A 16346-nucleotide genomic window follows, 5' to 3' on the forward strand; every position below is an offset into this window, starting at 1 on the left:
GAAGACTAATCCAATGGGGACCAATCTATCTCCCTCTAAAGTCAACAGAAAATGACCCAGCTACAGGCTTCTGGAGAACATTGAATACTTTTCTATTAATCTAGATACTATATAATATTGATATAGGTACTCAATACCTGGTATCTCTTTTGACTTTTTATAGGTATTGTGGAAGATCAATTCCACCATCACTCACCAGCAGTGGCAACATAATGATGCTGTACTTTGTAACAAATCACAATATTGCCTCTGAGGGGTTCTCAGCTAATTATATCTCAATGAATGCTTCCACAGGTAATACAGCAGTGTGTGCGTTATGCAGATTAATCCTGTCAAGCCTTAATTGTAAACACACATTACAAAAACAAGACACACTTTGTTTTTTTAATTACCAGAATCCCTGCTGTCTCCTCCACCCTTCTTTATTTACAGCTTGGTTCACTGGCCTTTTTCTAGCTGGGGAGGATGAGCCAGGCAGAAAGCAACGTCTCTAGGCAACACCAGTGGTTTTGTAATCACTGATATGGCAGTACTGCAGAGGGTAGTTAAGAATATTATTTTCTGAAGTGACATAGGAACGGAAGTCTCATTGACATTTAACTGACTGTGCGGGTTTTTTTTTTTGTCCCAAGCAAACACAACAGGAACAGGAGTGCTTGTCACAGGTAAAAGGGTACCAGGTGCTGGAGTGACATCCTGGAGAATGAAGTCCTCTATTTAATTATAGAACAGATGCAGCATGGCAGTGGAAGTTCAAGCCTCCTCTCACTGCCCTGCCAGAGAAGTCTGTTCCAGAGTAGCCACCTTCTGGGGAGCAAAGTCAATCTCCAAGCCCTTCATTCCTCGACTGCTCCCAACCTTTGAGCATTACCAAAAGCCCTGGTTAGTGTGCAGGGTTTCTGTGATGTGTATGTCTGTCTACCCTTTGGACAGTGCTAAAACCACCAGGCCCATTTCAGAGGTCGCCTACAAATATTCAGAAGGTAGCAACTTTGTTATCACTGACCTGAGCTGTATTTGAACCAGCAACCTCAAGGTGAAATGCTATATGCTCACGCTACACTCGTTACTAATCCTTTTACTGCTAATCCCTGCCCCATTGAAATGCAGTTCTGTTTTAGAAATTAAATATCCCTGCTGACTCAGTGTGCACTGGTGATACACCACCTCGCCTGTCTATTACTAAGTGTGAGAGTGTAGGATCCTGAAATCAGTCATTCAATAGTCTTTAAATGTTCCTCCACATTTAGGTGGGGATCTTGCTTGCTAACCGACCTTCTTACTGCTAGCACTGAAGCAAGATCCTAGCAAAAAGCCCCTTTGGCTGGGCTGGTTTGGAGTGGCTGGCACAAGAGTAGCAGGAAGTAGTGAGATTCAGCTGCTTTGAGACCTCCAAACAGGCAGGGGCAGTTACAGCCAGTGGAGAAGCAGATCCCAGACAATGTGTGAGATACAGACTGTACTGTGCGACCATGGGTGGTCCCCTTATGCAAGGAAGGAAATAGTCTGTCTGTGTCTGCAGCTGCCCCCCTGTGTGCAAAGTTTTAGTTTAAGTGAAATATTTTAATCAAAGAGCATTAAAAAAGGAAAAGTGCAATAACTCTTCTTGCCAAGTTTTAGTTCTGTGTTTGTTTTCAGTAATTAGTTTGGTATAAGCAGAGGCCTCATTAAAGTCCCAATTCTGACACCTTTACTCACTTTCAGTGGAGCAGATTCATGTGCATAGTCCCATTATTGTGGTTTTATTATTTCTGTTACAGTTGTGTTTGGAGACCCCAGTCAGGGCTGGGGCTCCATTGTGCTAAGTTCTATGCAACACAGAGTAGGGCCCTGTAGAGCTCACGGGCAATAGAAAAGACCCAAGAGTGCATGTAGCGAACAGTGGGAAGAGGCAGGGGTGGAAGAATGAAGGGAATAGTAATTAGAATTTGTATCCACATGAGTCATCTGTGTGCCCAGGTAGATGGTTTTCAGTTGGGGTGTGTTGTATGTGTGCTGTATTTTTAATGAGATAAATATCAAAAGTCCATAGATGTCATCTCTGTAGCTATATGTGCTACTGTACTTGACATAAATGTAGATCCCATAGTAGAATAATGCATGTAACTGCTCGTTTACTGTTCCTGAGCAAAACAGCTGTTAGTGTGTTTAAGAATTGTGTCTTGATTTAAAAAAAAAAAATAGCTGCCCATTCTCCTTTGTTTTAGATTCTGAGCAAAATATCCACTCTCCCAGCTACAGCTCAGGCAGTTTGACTGTTACTTCATCTCTTGGGAATGTGTGTGGGGGTCTGGTAGAGATTTTGCTTCCTGCCATTGCTTTTGCTTTACTACCAGTTAGCGTCTACTTCCAAATGATCAGTTTTCTCAGCTGCCTTCATTCATTCGTTAGTTATCTGGCATGGAGAGAGGAAAAATCATTAGCAATTAAGATTTAATGGGAAACATCCCAGCTAGGAACCTACTATCAGTCTGAAACTAATGTTGGAACAGATTTATACAGCTTTTCTCTCTCTAAGAAAAACCTTAGAGTATGAAAACTTTCTGGGTTTTTACTAACCCAGAAATCATGAAACCTTTCCTCTTATTTGGAAACAATACATTATTATTGTAAACTGTCCCTCCATTTTGTTAGGCTGCTGCTACAGCTGCTGGACTATCAGCATGAGCATGTTAAAAGAAAACAGTCTATTGGCATATGTTTGCAGCGTCCAAACATGCTTTTGTGTAAGTGACTCTATTGGAGGTTAATATGAGACTTTCTCCTCCAACCCTGTCTCACAGACTGTTGCATTTAACTGATGGCCTTTTGCAATAACGTTAACATTTTCTGAACAGAACAGCTACTTGTCATGACTCTGAACTCTCGTCGTTTTTCTCATCCCTTTCCGACTGCTCTTTCAGCAGCTGCTCCTGCTATTTATCAGTGCTCAGACACTTTCTGTTCTCAGCTCTATTCTATGTTCTCTCCCTGGGCAAACTTACTGGTGAGCTTGTGGCTTCTGTAACATCTCCTAATTACCTCGGCCCTTCGGTCCAGTTTCACATCTTCAACTATCTGCCTGCCATCTTCACCTCCATGTCCCCCCACCATCTTAAATTCAACAAGAAGGAAACTGGATTTCTTCTCTTTCATCCCAAACTCGGCCATATGTGTCACTATTAACAACAGTAACAATATCACCCAGACTCACAGCCACAGCCTCATATTCGACTCCTCTATCTTTTTCCCATCACAAAGACTACCAAACTTGTCACTTTTTCCCTTTAACATCTATAAAACCCACACTTTTTTGGGGATTGGACTCTCATCTGGTGCTTTATTGTCTGAACTGACTTTCCATGTCTGATTTAGATTATAAACCCGTGGGGGCAGGGACCATCTCATCTATTATGTTTATACAGTGCCAAGCAAACTGACGATGCTTAATGAGATCAACATTTTCAGAAGTGTTCATAGTCATTTGGTATGTCTTGGTTTGGAGTTCCCAACTAGAGATTCTTAGGCCCTGATTTTCAGACTGAGGAACTGCCATCTCTGATTGTGGGTCCACAGCACCTCTGAAAATGAAACCCTCGGTGTCTCATAGTGGGTGCACCAAAATCAAGTGAGACAATTATTTGTCCTCTTATGAAAATGTGGCTACATATAAATCAGAATAATCTAATACAGCAGTTCTCAAACTGTTGGTCATGACCCCAAAGTGGGTCGTGACCCCATTTTAATGGGGTCGCCAGCGCTGGCTTGAACTTTCTGGGGCCCAGGGCTGAAGCCGAAGCCCGAGCCTCACCACCCAAGGCCAAAGCCTGAGGATTTCAGCCCTGCGTGTTGGGACTCAGGTTACAGGCCCCTGCCTGGGGCTGAAGCCTTTGGGCTTCAGTTTTGCATCCTGCCCAGGTCAGTGGGGCTCAGGTGGGCTCAGGCTTCGGTCCCCTCTCCTGGGGTCGTGTAATAATTTTTATTGTAAGAAGGGGGTCGCAGTGCAATGAAGTTTGAGAACCCCTCATCAAATGAAAACTTAAACTGAAGTTTATAGAGGAGAATAGGAATGGACTCTTAGGGTTTGAACTCCCAGATGATAAATGATAGCCTCCTACAAGTTTCAAAGAAGCTTTTACAAACAAAAAGGCAGATTTAAAATGTCCTTTTGCAAAGGGCAGGGATTCTTCCTTCCCCAGAGGGCATCCAGGATTTAGTGAGTGCTGCAGCATGCAGCAAATTTCTATAATGGGCATAGTGTGTCTGTACCAATATTCATCTGGTGGTGCTGAAGTAGCAAGGGCTTAGCTTGAAAAATCAAGCTAATTCAGAGGTAGATGGGCAGTTCTAAGGGAAGTTGCAGCATTCTAGGGAGCCCTTTTCTATTAACATTTATAATGACTGGAGATGGTGACCATGGTTGGATGAAATAAGAACTAACTAAAATCGTCACCAAAAATTGAAACCATACCTGAACCACTTTGGATGTCTGAACATGTATGGCTACTTGTTCTCCCTCATCTCCTCTACAGTTTATATTACACTTCTATGTACATGTCTTGATTTAAGCTGGGGCTTCATGCAGAAATATCACAAAAGAGCTAATGCTCTCTGTTTAATCTGACCTAAACTTGGAAATATAATTTCCAGAACAATTTGTTTTTTCAGCTCAATTACTACAGTTTGGATAAGTATGGACAAGCATCAGATAACTATCAACACTTTTGGCTGTTTATCTGAACCAAACCAATTCTCTAAACCTTCTAACATTGGCTGTCTGTTAATAATAACCCCTTAGAAAACTGAAACTAAAATCTGTTTCCTTATAAAAATACTTTTTTGTTCTTTGCACACACAAAATATTACTGTAAATTTGCTCATGAATGCTGAGCTGCTGATGTTCATTTTTAATCTTAGAACAAAGAACTGTGAAGCTGCCTTGGTGTAAAAGAAACACACACACACGCTGAATTAGGGGGATTTAGCTAACAGATGCAATTACCCACTCCCATCAAATTATATCAAATGTTAAGTCTTCTATCTTTAAGATTGATATTCATTTCATACCTATCCAATTATGCATGGGCAGTATGTACTTATATTTGAGAAAAGAAGAGGATATATACCAGTGCTGTGGATTTTTTGAAGTCTAACTTTTTTTTTTCCTGTTAAGAAAATGTGGTTCTAATCATGTTTCTTGTGCAACAAGTATCTTCCATACTTTTTCAGCTACAATTTGGGAGCCAGCTGCATTGTAATCAATATCAGAACAGGTCAAAGTAGTTCTGGTTTATATTAGATGTTCCAATGGGAAGACTAGAAGAGTAGTGGCCTTAAATTATTCTACAGAGACTGAGCTATTGAAAAGATGAACAATGTTATCGTATAAAAGTGAACAAATACGAGTGAAAGGGCACTTTCGAGTAAAATAAAACTTCCTTTTTGCATCTTTATAGTGTAGGGGAGAGTGTTTTTGTTGGTATGTATTATTTGTGATATGTTTATTATTAGTTCTGATAACACGGCCCTAGAATAACAGCAGACTGAACCTTGATATCATCAGTATAAGTTATAGTTCCGGTCAAAAAAGCAAACAGAACACTGGAATATGTAGCCTGGAGCATGAAACACTATCTGGAAAGTTCCTGAACTCTGTGAGCTAGTGGGGATAAGCATACCAGATAGTAGGAACATGAGTGCTATTTGGCCAGCCAAATACCACCTGAGTAATAGTCAGCTGTTAAACATGTACCTTGTTCATTGGAACTGTCTTGCCCTAGCAACAGAACCTGGGCTTTCCCTCTACTATATTACTTGAGTCATCTATTTGACTTTCAGGGAAATGGTCTCATAGGAAACAAGCTGATATTTGGATAGAAGTTTAGAGTCTAGGGCCCAAATGAAAAGAACCTCTGAATGTGGTGAAGGCTATATAAATATCAGCATAGATAGACAGACAGATAGAATCTGAGTATCAGCCTCTTTTCCCATCTCTGCTGGCTAAACCACATTTAGACAACATGCAGTGAGCCTGGTCTTGCTCCCAAATGAAATCAATGGCCAAACTCTCAAAGGGTTCAATCCTGACTGGGGACAGAGGGCTTGGCACCTTGCAGGATCCAGCCGTAGCTTTCAGTGGGAACAGGATTGGGCCCCGTATATGTATTGAATTATCCTTTATTTATTCACAAATACCTGTTCTGTTTTTAGTCAAAGAAGGTTACATTTCATTCTTTCCTTTGTGGAGCTTTAGCTAGTCGCTCTTAGCAAGAGCTTTTATCATGTTTTTGTGCCAGTTGCTTTCTGGATGGAAATTTTGTTCCCAAATTCCATATTTGACATATATATTCCACATCCCTCCCATCTGGGTAATGATGGGAGTGACTATGACTATCGTTTGAAATTTCTCAGCTTCTGTAGGACTAAGAGAAGATGGCACTGAGTGATCAGAGAGACCAGAGTTAAAGGAGGAGGTAGCTGGATATTATAACGTTGGTAGCTGGACAGTCTAACTTTGGTTTAACTGCGGTGCTGGTATACGTGTTTTATGAAAACCATTCGCCTACTGACAATCCAGCCTGAGGCTGGCAAGGGCGTGGCATTACTTTTTGTCAGATTAATTTGTATCTGCCGGCCTTATCATCTGCCATCAAATGTGAGCTATTCAAACTGAAATGAATTGGTATCAAAAGAAAATATGGCTTCAGACTCCTATCAGCACCCTCATCTCTAGCATGGACATTTCCTTCCTTAGTTTCATTGTATTGCGTTCTTTCCTATTATTATCTGAGATTGTGAATAATTTCTTTCCTTACATTTTCCCTCTTACCTGGAAGGTAGTTATAGAGTATGATCATGAACAATCCCAGCACCAATTCTTTTCTTTTCTATACTTTTTGGGTCAAATATTGCTTTCCGCTAGACTCGTGAAACCCATGGGCTTCAGAAGGGGTGCACAAGTATTACCAAAGAGAAAATGTAGACATGTATGTCTAACTTTCTAGTTGATAGCATAGTGTAAATTCAACTCTAAGACAACATTTCAATGGACATTATCAGTAATTCCAATTGCGGGGTGAGAGGGATGGACCTTTTCCCCTGCTGAGCGGGCAAAGATGGGAATTGAATGTTGTATATGGCAGATATACATGGAGAAGTCAAGGAGGGATGGAGATTCAGTTTAAATTGCTGTGGCTAGTGTTTCTGAATAACGGGATTGAAACACTCTACAAAGGACCTTTGTTCTCCTTCTCATCCTCAGCTGTGGTTAGTAAAAATTAAGTCACTTAATGCCTGCCAGCAGCAGGCTCTTGAGCGCAGATGTGCTTTATCTACTGCCTGTGGAGAGGAATACACTTCATGTAGAGAGGTGGCTTCTTTTTCTTTTTTGTAAATATGCCTAAACGTGACATAAGTAGCTCAGTGTTAGGGAATCTGTATTCTTTCTTGGCAGTGGAAGATCAAACTAAAAGAAAAATCACAATTTTACCGATGATTTAATACTTTGAGTTTTGCTTTGGATTAATAGGTATCATGGCAACCAATGAATATCCCTTTATTGGAACAGACAGTAACATAATTTTCTGCGCTGTGCATGGCTGCATGAGAAAGAAAACACGAAACCTAACTTTTTTATTAGTATTCATCTTGGCAATGTTATATTAGGTTGCAGTAGTTTACAGCCTTTTCTAGCAGAGCAAACATTAATGTTGTACTGAAACCAGAACCAGATTCAATGGGTTTTGAAAACCTCACACACTGGCAAAGAAAGATGTGTGATCATTCTGGACAAATACCCTTTTCTTCTTTCTTTAGTGAACTTGAGTAGTATATTTAAAATGAACGGGAATACATATTTTTCCAGTCTTTTATTAATTTCCTCATGGCATCAGCCATTCTGAAACTTGGCAAAGGGTCCAGAGTTCCTCTTGCTTGCTTGCTTACCTAATAATTTTAATTGATCGCATTAGTATTGCAAAATGAAGCTAGCTCATTTTAAAAAAATCTGACTTTTTGATGCTGTGTAGTGAGGTGATGCAAAAGATGAGTACCCATTCTTCAGTTGAAACCAGAATAATATGAACAATAGTAGTTTAGCTGGCTGATGCACATGTAAGTAAGTGAGGCCATTTGGCACATTTGCTCTTTTTATAATCTTTACAGCAGTGTATCCTACATGTGTTCTTGGCTCTATGTAGTTGTAGCTGGAGGACTGACGTGGGCGAGACAGTTACTATAAGATCTGTCATGTTTCTCCTTCAGTCTTTGAGTTCTGATGCAAAATGTGGAACAAAAGATAACTTCTGATTTGGATCGCCACCCAGGTTTGAAAATGGATTCCTTTCAGGGAAGCAAACTTTAGTGACGCAGGGAAACTGGAATATCTTCTCCCTTGAGGGACTGCAGTGGTTGCTCTTAAAAAGGATGGTTAATGTTCACACTGCAAATTACGTCATAACGTAACCATTTTAATACTCTCCAGACTAGAACCTGGCATTCATGGTCTCAGAATATGCAATATTGCCAGTCCCAAGCACTCAGAAATCATGAGCCAGGCCCAAAAATAATCATGACACTGGCCTAAACATTTTGAGGGCTTGGGGGTTTTTTGCCTTTTGGTTTTTGAGCCTTTAGGATACACTTGATACACATTTTTGAGCTTCTATCTACAACATGAGGGCTAGAAACGTACTTTATAAAATCACAAAATCAGCTGACTTTAAGATTGGAGGCTTGAAGAAAAATGCCAAATATCATGAGATTCATGATAAAATAATGAAAGTTGGTAGCACTTGTGAGGGTATTGCACATTGGACTGATGAAGTACCAGAGATTTCATTGAAGGTGACCAAACTTGACCTTAAAATTACATGCATGCATTTGAGCATAGGGTGACCAGACATCCCGATTTTATCGGGACTGTCCCGATATTTACTGGTTTGTCCTGCATCCCGACCGATGTTCGGTTGGGGCACGAATTGTCCTGATATTTTGCCCACCAGTGTACAGGCGGAGGGGGCTCATGCCCCCCCTGCCCCGACTCTGCCCCCTCATTTCCCCATTGGATCCCTCCCCAAATTCCCACCCTTGCCCCGCCCCCTCACCGCCCCATTGGATCCCCACCCTGGATCCACCCCTTCCCCAAGCACGCCGCATTCCTCCTCCTCACCCCTCCCTCTGAGGCTTGCGCTAATTAGCTAATCAGCTGCATGACGGCGCAAGCACTGGAGGAAGGGGGAAGAAGTAGGGCGCGGCCCCCAACTCATTTGTACTGAGTGTGAGCCATGTAAAAAGATGTGCATGTCAAATTTCTGATCACATAAGTTAGCTTTTCATTTGATGAGAGATTGGCAGAGTAAATCATAGCAGCAGGAAGAGTAAAGAGGGCTAACACAGTATTGGATTGAAGCAAGAGTTCAGGATTGTACTGTCAGTTTAGAAACCATTAGTTAGATCACATTTGGCATATTTAATCTTTCTAGATAATTAATATACAGAGGGAATTTTTCACTTTTTATCCCTCAGATTGGTAATAGGATTTTTGCTCTCTTTTGACATAAGTAGTATTTCAGAAAGCTAAATATGCACATTTCAAAAGGTTTTAAGAAGTTAAATGTTATAATTATGAAATTCCTAAGAGCAGAATGGTGATCCTGATATTCCTTATATTAAGGGCCTGTGGCTTGCATCAGTTCTTACACTACTATGTAAAGTATAGGGCATTAAACTGTAGCAGTAGCTTGTTACAACTAGGTTTCAGAGGTCTGTTAAGGCCTGGTAAAATGGTTAAAGTTAGTCATTGCACTCTACTATCTGCTTAGGCTGTACGTTGTAATTAGTGTAACCATGATGACTACATATGAAACATTCCATGAAATCTATCATGTATGCCATTACTCTTATATTCTGTCCTACAGCAAGAGTTTGAACTTTTGCAGAGCCTTTGCTCTCTCTTTTTGCAGAGGTTCTCTCAAATCCCCTCATTTCTCCATCCCATTTTCCACCTCATGCCAAGGCTCAGTGTCATGGTTGCCCTCTTGTTGGTCCAGGAGGGATGGATGTAACTCATTCTAGAACTGTATCTTGGAGAGAACAGCTGGGTCCTGGCAATCAGGGATTTTATGCTTTCCTTCAGGTAGAATGTGACCAGTCAGGTGCCCCTTCATGACTTAGGTAAACAGAAAAAGGATGTTAGAAAGGAAAATCAACATTGCTCCTAATTTAGCCCAATGGAGGCCACCTGAGAGCAATGTGAGATGTTCTCTTCACACAGGTTTCAGAGTAGCAGCCGTGTTAGTCTGTATCCTCAAAAAGAACAGGAGTACTTGTGGCACCTTAGAGACTAACAAATTTATTAGAGCATAAGCTTTCGTGGGCTACAACCCACTTCTTCGGATGCATATAGAGTGAAACATATATTGAGGAGATATATATACACACATACAGAGAGCATGAACAGGTGGGAGTTTCTTACCAACTCTGAGAGGCCAATTAAGTAGGAGAAAAAAAACTTTTGAAGTGATAATCAAGATAGCTCAGTTTGATTCTGAGCTATCTTGATTATCACTTCAAAAGTTTTTTTTCTCCTACTTAATTGGCCTCTCAGAGTTGGTAAGAAACTCCCACCTGTTCATGCTCTCTGTATGTGTGTATATATATCTCCTCAATATATGTTTCACTCTATATGCATCCGAAGAAGTGGGTTGTAGCCCACGAAAGCTTATGCTCTAATAAATTTGTTAGTCTCTAAGGTGCCACAAGTACTCCTGTTCTCTTCACACAGGGAGTGAATGCGCGGTAGCTTTCTAAGCCTCTGTTGCTCAGACGTTCAGGACTCAAAGGCAGCACCTTGTGCTGACTGTAGATCATCAAGCTAGCCATTACAGTGTCCTTTTTTCCTGTCTCCCAGTGTTAGATCAAAGCCTGTTTAGCAAATAGAAAGATCTTAACCCTCCCCCACACCACACATACTACCACCACCTCTGCCTTTTGTATGCACATTGTTTAAAGAAAGTTTTACTTAAACAATCAACGTGTCAAATCAAGTACAATAAATCCCTTATACATCCTGGATTTTGTTTTTGGTTTGATGGGTTATTTTAAATTGAGAGCTCCATCAATAATATTTTTCCAAGATAAGTTACAATATAGAGTAGATCAGGATGTTTGGTCTCCTGTCTGTCAGAAATAGATATTTATTTTTAATTAAATATGTGCTTTAAACTGTTTCATAACCAACAGACATCTTTGGAATGGAGCTTTGTGGTTGATGTATCTTCAAGTCACTGTGTGCTCTGCTTCTTTCTTTTAAAAGTGTGCTCCCATCAATACACTGATGCCACTGGTGTGCTGACATCTCCAAACTACCCCAGAAACTATCCTGTCCAGACAGAGTGCATATACAGGATCAGAGTGGAAACCAACAAACAGATTGCGCTGCACTTCACCAACTTCACCTTGGAAGGGAATAAGCTTTGTTCAATGGATTATGTGGAAATCAGGCAAGCCCATTTAGTTCTATTATCCTCATTTCTGATCGCAACCAAGGGAAGGAAGTAGAATCTATTTAGGCTGAACAAGAAACTGTAGCCTGAAATGTACCTGGAACTGGCAAGAAAGGGTTTGATAGTGAACTAGAAATAAAACCTTGTTGCTCCCTCCTTCCTATTCCATTCTTATGTTTCTGACCTGTGATGGCCCTGGATAAATTCCAGCTGTCAGGGTAAGTGAATGGATTCTTGTGGGGCTTGTCAACTCCTCAGCAGAAGGACCATCTCTTTTTGTACTGGTTGGGGAGAGGCACTATAAGTGAAAGAAAGCATAGCGGCAGATAAAGTAAAAAGTCTTAAATGAATCAAACTGAATAATGGAATCTCTATGGATAGAAATTCCATGCTTGAACAATAAGATATGGCTGTAGGAATCTACTACTGACTACCTGACCAAGACGGTGATAGTGACTGTGAAATGCACAGGGAGGTTAGAGTGGCTTCATTTCAACTATCTTCATATTGGGTATATGTCACCTCAAGACAGGATGCAGAGGTAAAATTTCTTCACACCACAAATGACTGCTTCATGGAGCAGCTAGTCCTGGAACCCACAAGGATTGAGGCCATTCTTGATTTTGTCCTAAGTGGAGCATAGGATCTGGTCCAGGAACTGGATATAGCTGAACTGCTTGGTAATAGCAACCATGCTGTAATTAAATTTAACATCTGTGTAGGCGGAAAAATGCTTAAGAACCCCACCACAGTAGCATTTAACTTCAAAAAGAGGGACTATACAAAAATGAGGAAGCTAAACAGAAATTAAAAGGGACAGTCACAAAGGTTAAATACACCGCTACCTCAATATGACGCGATATAACACAAATTTGGATATAACGCGGTAAAGCAGTGCTCCAGGGGGGCGGGGCTGCGCAATCTGGTGGATCAAAGCAAGTTCAATATAATGCGGTTTCACCTATAACATGGTAAGTTTTTTTGGCTCCCGAGGACAGCGTTATATCGAGGTAGAGGTGTACCTGCAAACTGCATGGAGACTATTTTTAAAACACTGTAATAGAGGCACAAACTAACATATGCCCCCAAATAAAAAAACCCAGTAAGATGACCCAAAAATGCCAGCTATGCTAAACAGCAGAATAGAAGAGGTGGAGAGAGTCAAAAAGGCATCTTTTAAAAATTGGAAGTGAAATCCTAATGAGGAAAATAGAAAGCAACATAAACTCTGGCAAGTCAAGTGTAAAAGTATAATAAGGCAGGCCAAGAAAGAATTAGAAGAAGAACTAGCTAAGGACACAAAAACTAACAGCAATTTTTTAAGTAGATCAGAAGCAGCAAGCCTACCAAACAATCTGTGGGGCTATTGGATGACTGAGGTGCTAAAGGGGCACACAAGGAAAACGAGGCTATTCCAGGTTTCAGAGTAGCAGCCATGTTAGTCTGTATCTGCAAAAAGAACAGGAGTACTCGTGGCACCTTCGAGATTAACACATTTATTAGAGCATAAGCTTTCGTGGGCTACAGCCCACTTCTTCGGATGCATATAGAATGGAACATATATTGAGGAGATATATATACACACATACAGAGAGCATGAACAGGTGGGAGTTGTCTTACCAACTCTGGGAGGCCAATTAAGTAAGAGAAAAAAAACTTCTGAAGTGATAATCAAGATAGCCCAGTACAGACAGTTTGATAAGAAGTGTGAGAATACTTACAAGGGGAGATAGATTCAATGTTTGTAATGGCTATTGCAGAGAAGCTAAATGATGTCTTTGCATCAGTCTTCACTACAGAGGATGTGGGGGAGATCCCTACACCCAAGCCATTCCTTTTAGGTGACAGATCTGAGGAACTGTTCCAGATTGAGGTGTCAATAGAGGAGATTTTGGAACAAATTGATAAATTAAAGAGTAATAAGTTACCAGGAACTCAGGAAATTGCAGAACTACTAACTGTGGTATGTAACCTATATTTGAATCAGACTCTGTACCAAATGACTGGAAAGTAGCTAATGTAACACCTACTTTTTTTAAAAAGGCTCCAGAGGCAATTCTGGCAATTACAACCTGGTAAGCCTAACTTCAGTACCAGACAAATTGGCTGAAACTATAGTAAACAACAGAATTATCAGACACAGATGAACGTGATATGTTGAGGAAGAGTCAACATGGCTTTTGTAAAGGGAAATCATGCCTGACCAATCTATTAGAATTCTTTGAGGGAATCAACAACCATGTAGACTAGGGTAATCCAGTTGATATAATATACTTCGGCTTTCAGAAAGCCTTTGACAAGGTCCCACACTAAAGGCTTTTAAGCAAAGAAAGCTGTCATGGGATAAGAGGGAAGGTCCTCTCATGAATCAGTAATTGGTTAAAAGATAGGAAACAAAGGGTCCGTTTTCACAATGGAGAAAGGTAAATACCAGAGTCCAACAAGGATCTGTGCTGAGACCTGTGCTGTTCAACATATTCATAAATGATCTGGAAGATGGGGGGGTGAACAATAAGGTGGCAAAAATGAAGACATACAAAATTACTCAAGCTGGTTAATTTCAAAGCTTTGATTGTGAAGAGTTACAAAGGGATCTCACTAAACTGGGTGACAAAACAGCAGATGAAATTCAATGTTGATAAATGCAAAGGGATGCATGCCAAGCCCATGTATGCATGTTAATGATGGGTTCTAATTCAGCTGTTACCACTCAAGAAAGAGATCTTGGTGTCATCATGGATAGTTCTCTGAAAACATCTGCTCAATATGCAGTGGCTGTCCAAAAAGCATTAGGAAAGGAATAGATAATAAATAGAAAATGTCATAATGACACTATATAAATCCATGGTACACCCGCACCTTGAATACTGCGTGCAGTTCTGGTCACCCCATCTCAAAAAAGTTACATTAGAATTGTTAAAGGTGTAGAGAAAGGCAATGAAAATGATTACAGACATGGTACAGCTTCCATATGAGGAGAGATTAAAAAGATTAGGACTATTCAGTTTAGAAAAGAGTTGACTCAGGACAGATGATAGAGGTCTATAAAACCATGAATGGTGTGGAGAAAGTGAATAGGGATGCATTATTTACCCCTTTACATTACACAAGAACAAGGGGTCACCCAATGAAATTAATAAGCAGCAGGTTTAAAACAAACAAAAGGAAGTATTTCTTCACACAACACACAGTCAAAATGTGGAAGTCTATGCCATGGAATGTTGTGAAGGCCAAAAGTATAAATGGATTCAATAAAGAATTAGATAAATTCATGGAGAAATAGGTCCATCAATGGCTATTAGCCAAGATGGTCAGAGACACAACCCCATGCTTTGGTGACCCTAAACATCCAACTGCCAGAAGCATCTGGCACTGGCCTCTGTCAGAGACAGGATACTGGACTAGTTAGACCATTAGTCTTACCCCATATGACCATTCTTATGTTGCACAGTTTTATGTTTTGTAAAGCATTGTGTGCACTTACATATTTAAGCACTATAAATAGTTACTGCTCCGAAGAGTAGAGCTGAGTGCATTGTTACCCTTGATTCTGTTGAGCATTGTAATCCACTGCACATCAATGGTACTGTTCTCCCTCAGTGACAGTACACTGATGGCATCATGAAGACATTGCAAACATTGATAATGAAGTTTTTGAGTGGTCCAGATCCTTAGCTGGTGTAAATCTGCATAGCTCCATTGACTTGAATGGAGTTATGCAGAATGTGTTATCGCAAGTATTTGACTTCAGTGGACCTATGTAATTTTATTCCATCTGAGGATCTGGCCCAGTTTCTGGACTGATGTAATCTTTAATACTACAGTAAATTGGTAGTTAGGAAGAAATATTAAAATTGAGCAGATGGGGATGTGGGTCAGAGGAGGCATTTTCACAGTTCTGAAACCACGTCAACCTGAGATATCAGATAGTTGTTGAAGTCTTCCTCAGTGGGGTAAGAGGGGAGAACAGACCTTCTATCATAACAAGGCTAAACCGAATGTTTTAACAAAAACAAGTAGAAACAGGATTTCTCTCTTTAAAATATGGCTCTACTTTGGCGGTGACATATTAAAATGGCACCTCGGGTTGTTTTTTAAACCCTGTGTGTGTGTGCGCGCACACAGAAATATAACTGTCCTGAAGACCAGCATATTCAGGAGGCACAACAAAGCATTGCATGTGCACCCCTGATTGCAAAATTAGGGGATGCCAGCACCAGCTAAGCGCAGGGTCAGAAACGTCAGCTGTGGAATCATCTGTGGAGGCCAGAGCAAATCATCTAAAACTAAGATTCAACCCATCTGTTCTGAGATATAGGTAGGCTAATGTAGGCTTTTGTTGCTTTATAGAGGACAGACATGATGACACTGATGCTTTGCCCTCATTGCTTCCCCATGCAACTTGGAAGATTCCCAGAGATGCTTCTTTGGCTCTGTCAGATGTGTTGAGACGTTTTGAATCTGTACTGGAATGAAATTGTTGAGATTTATGCCCTACTTTTGAAGGTATTTAGGCATTGCTGCTCTCAGTGTTGCACTGCTTAATTTAACTTAAGATTTTGGGCCCTAAATCTCATTTCCAAAAGGGACTTAGGAACCTAAATCTCATGAGCTCTCAATAAAATTTTGGCTTTTGAAATGAGAGAGAGGTTACTAAACCATTTAGGCCTTGCAATGCTGAGTGCAGCAATGCCTAAATACCTTCACAAGCTGGGCCAAAGTGCTTGCAAGTGGTTTGTGAGTAGTTGATTAAGACGTCTTGCACCCTTCAGTAGTTAGTAATGTATTCCTGCTAAAGACAAAGCTGAAGGAATCCCAGGAGACATTTCATTTACTCTTCTCACTCTTTACCTGTTTGGCCCA

The 16346-nt window shown here is 40.6% G+C and overlaps 1 protein-coding gene across 2 annotated transcripts in view; it reads left to right on the forward strand.

Annotated features, from left to right (window-relative positions):
- Positions 1-16346, forward strand: part of CUBN (cubilin) — a 211110-nt gene that overhangs the window by 42075 nt on the left and 152689 nt on the right. For both annotated transcript variants that reach the window (XM_024106237.3, XM_005282453.3), the window contains exons 22-23: positions 164-294; positions 11294-11480. In XM_024106237.3, the coding sequence (XP_023962005.3) occupies positions 164-294; positions 11294-11480 (318 nt within the window). The remainder of the gene's footprint in view (positions 1-163; positions 295-11293; positions 11481-16346) is intronic.

The sequence above is a fragment of the Chrysemys picta genome, chromosome 2 (genome assembly GCF_011386835.1).
Source record: "Chrysemys picta bellii isolate R12L10 chromosome 2, ASM1138683v2, whole genome shotgun sequence".
NCBI classification, from domain to species: Eukaryota; Metazoa; Chordata; order Testudines; family Emydidae; genus Chrysemys; species Chrysemys picta.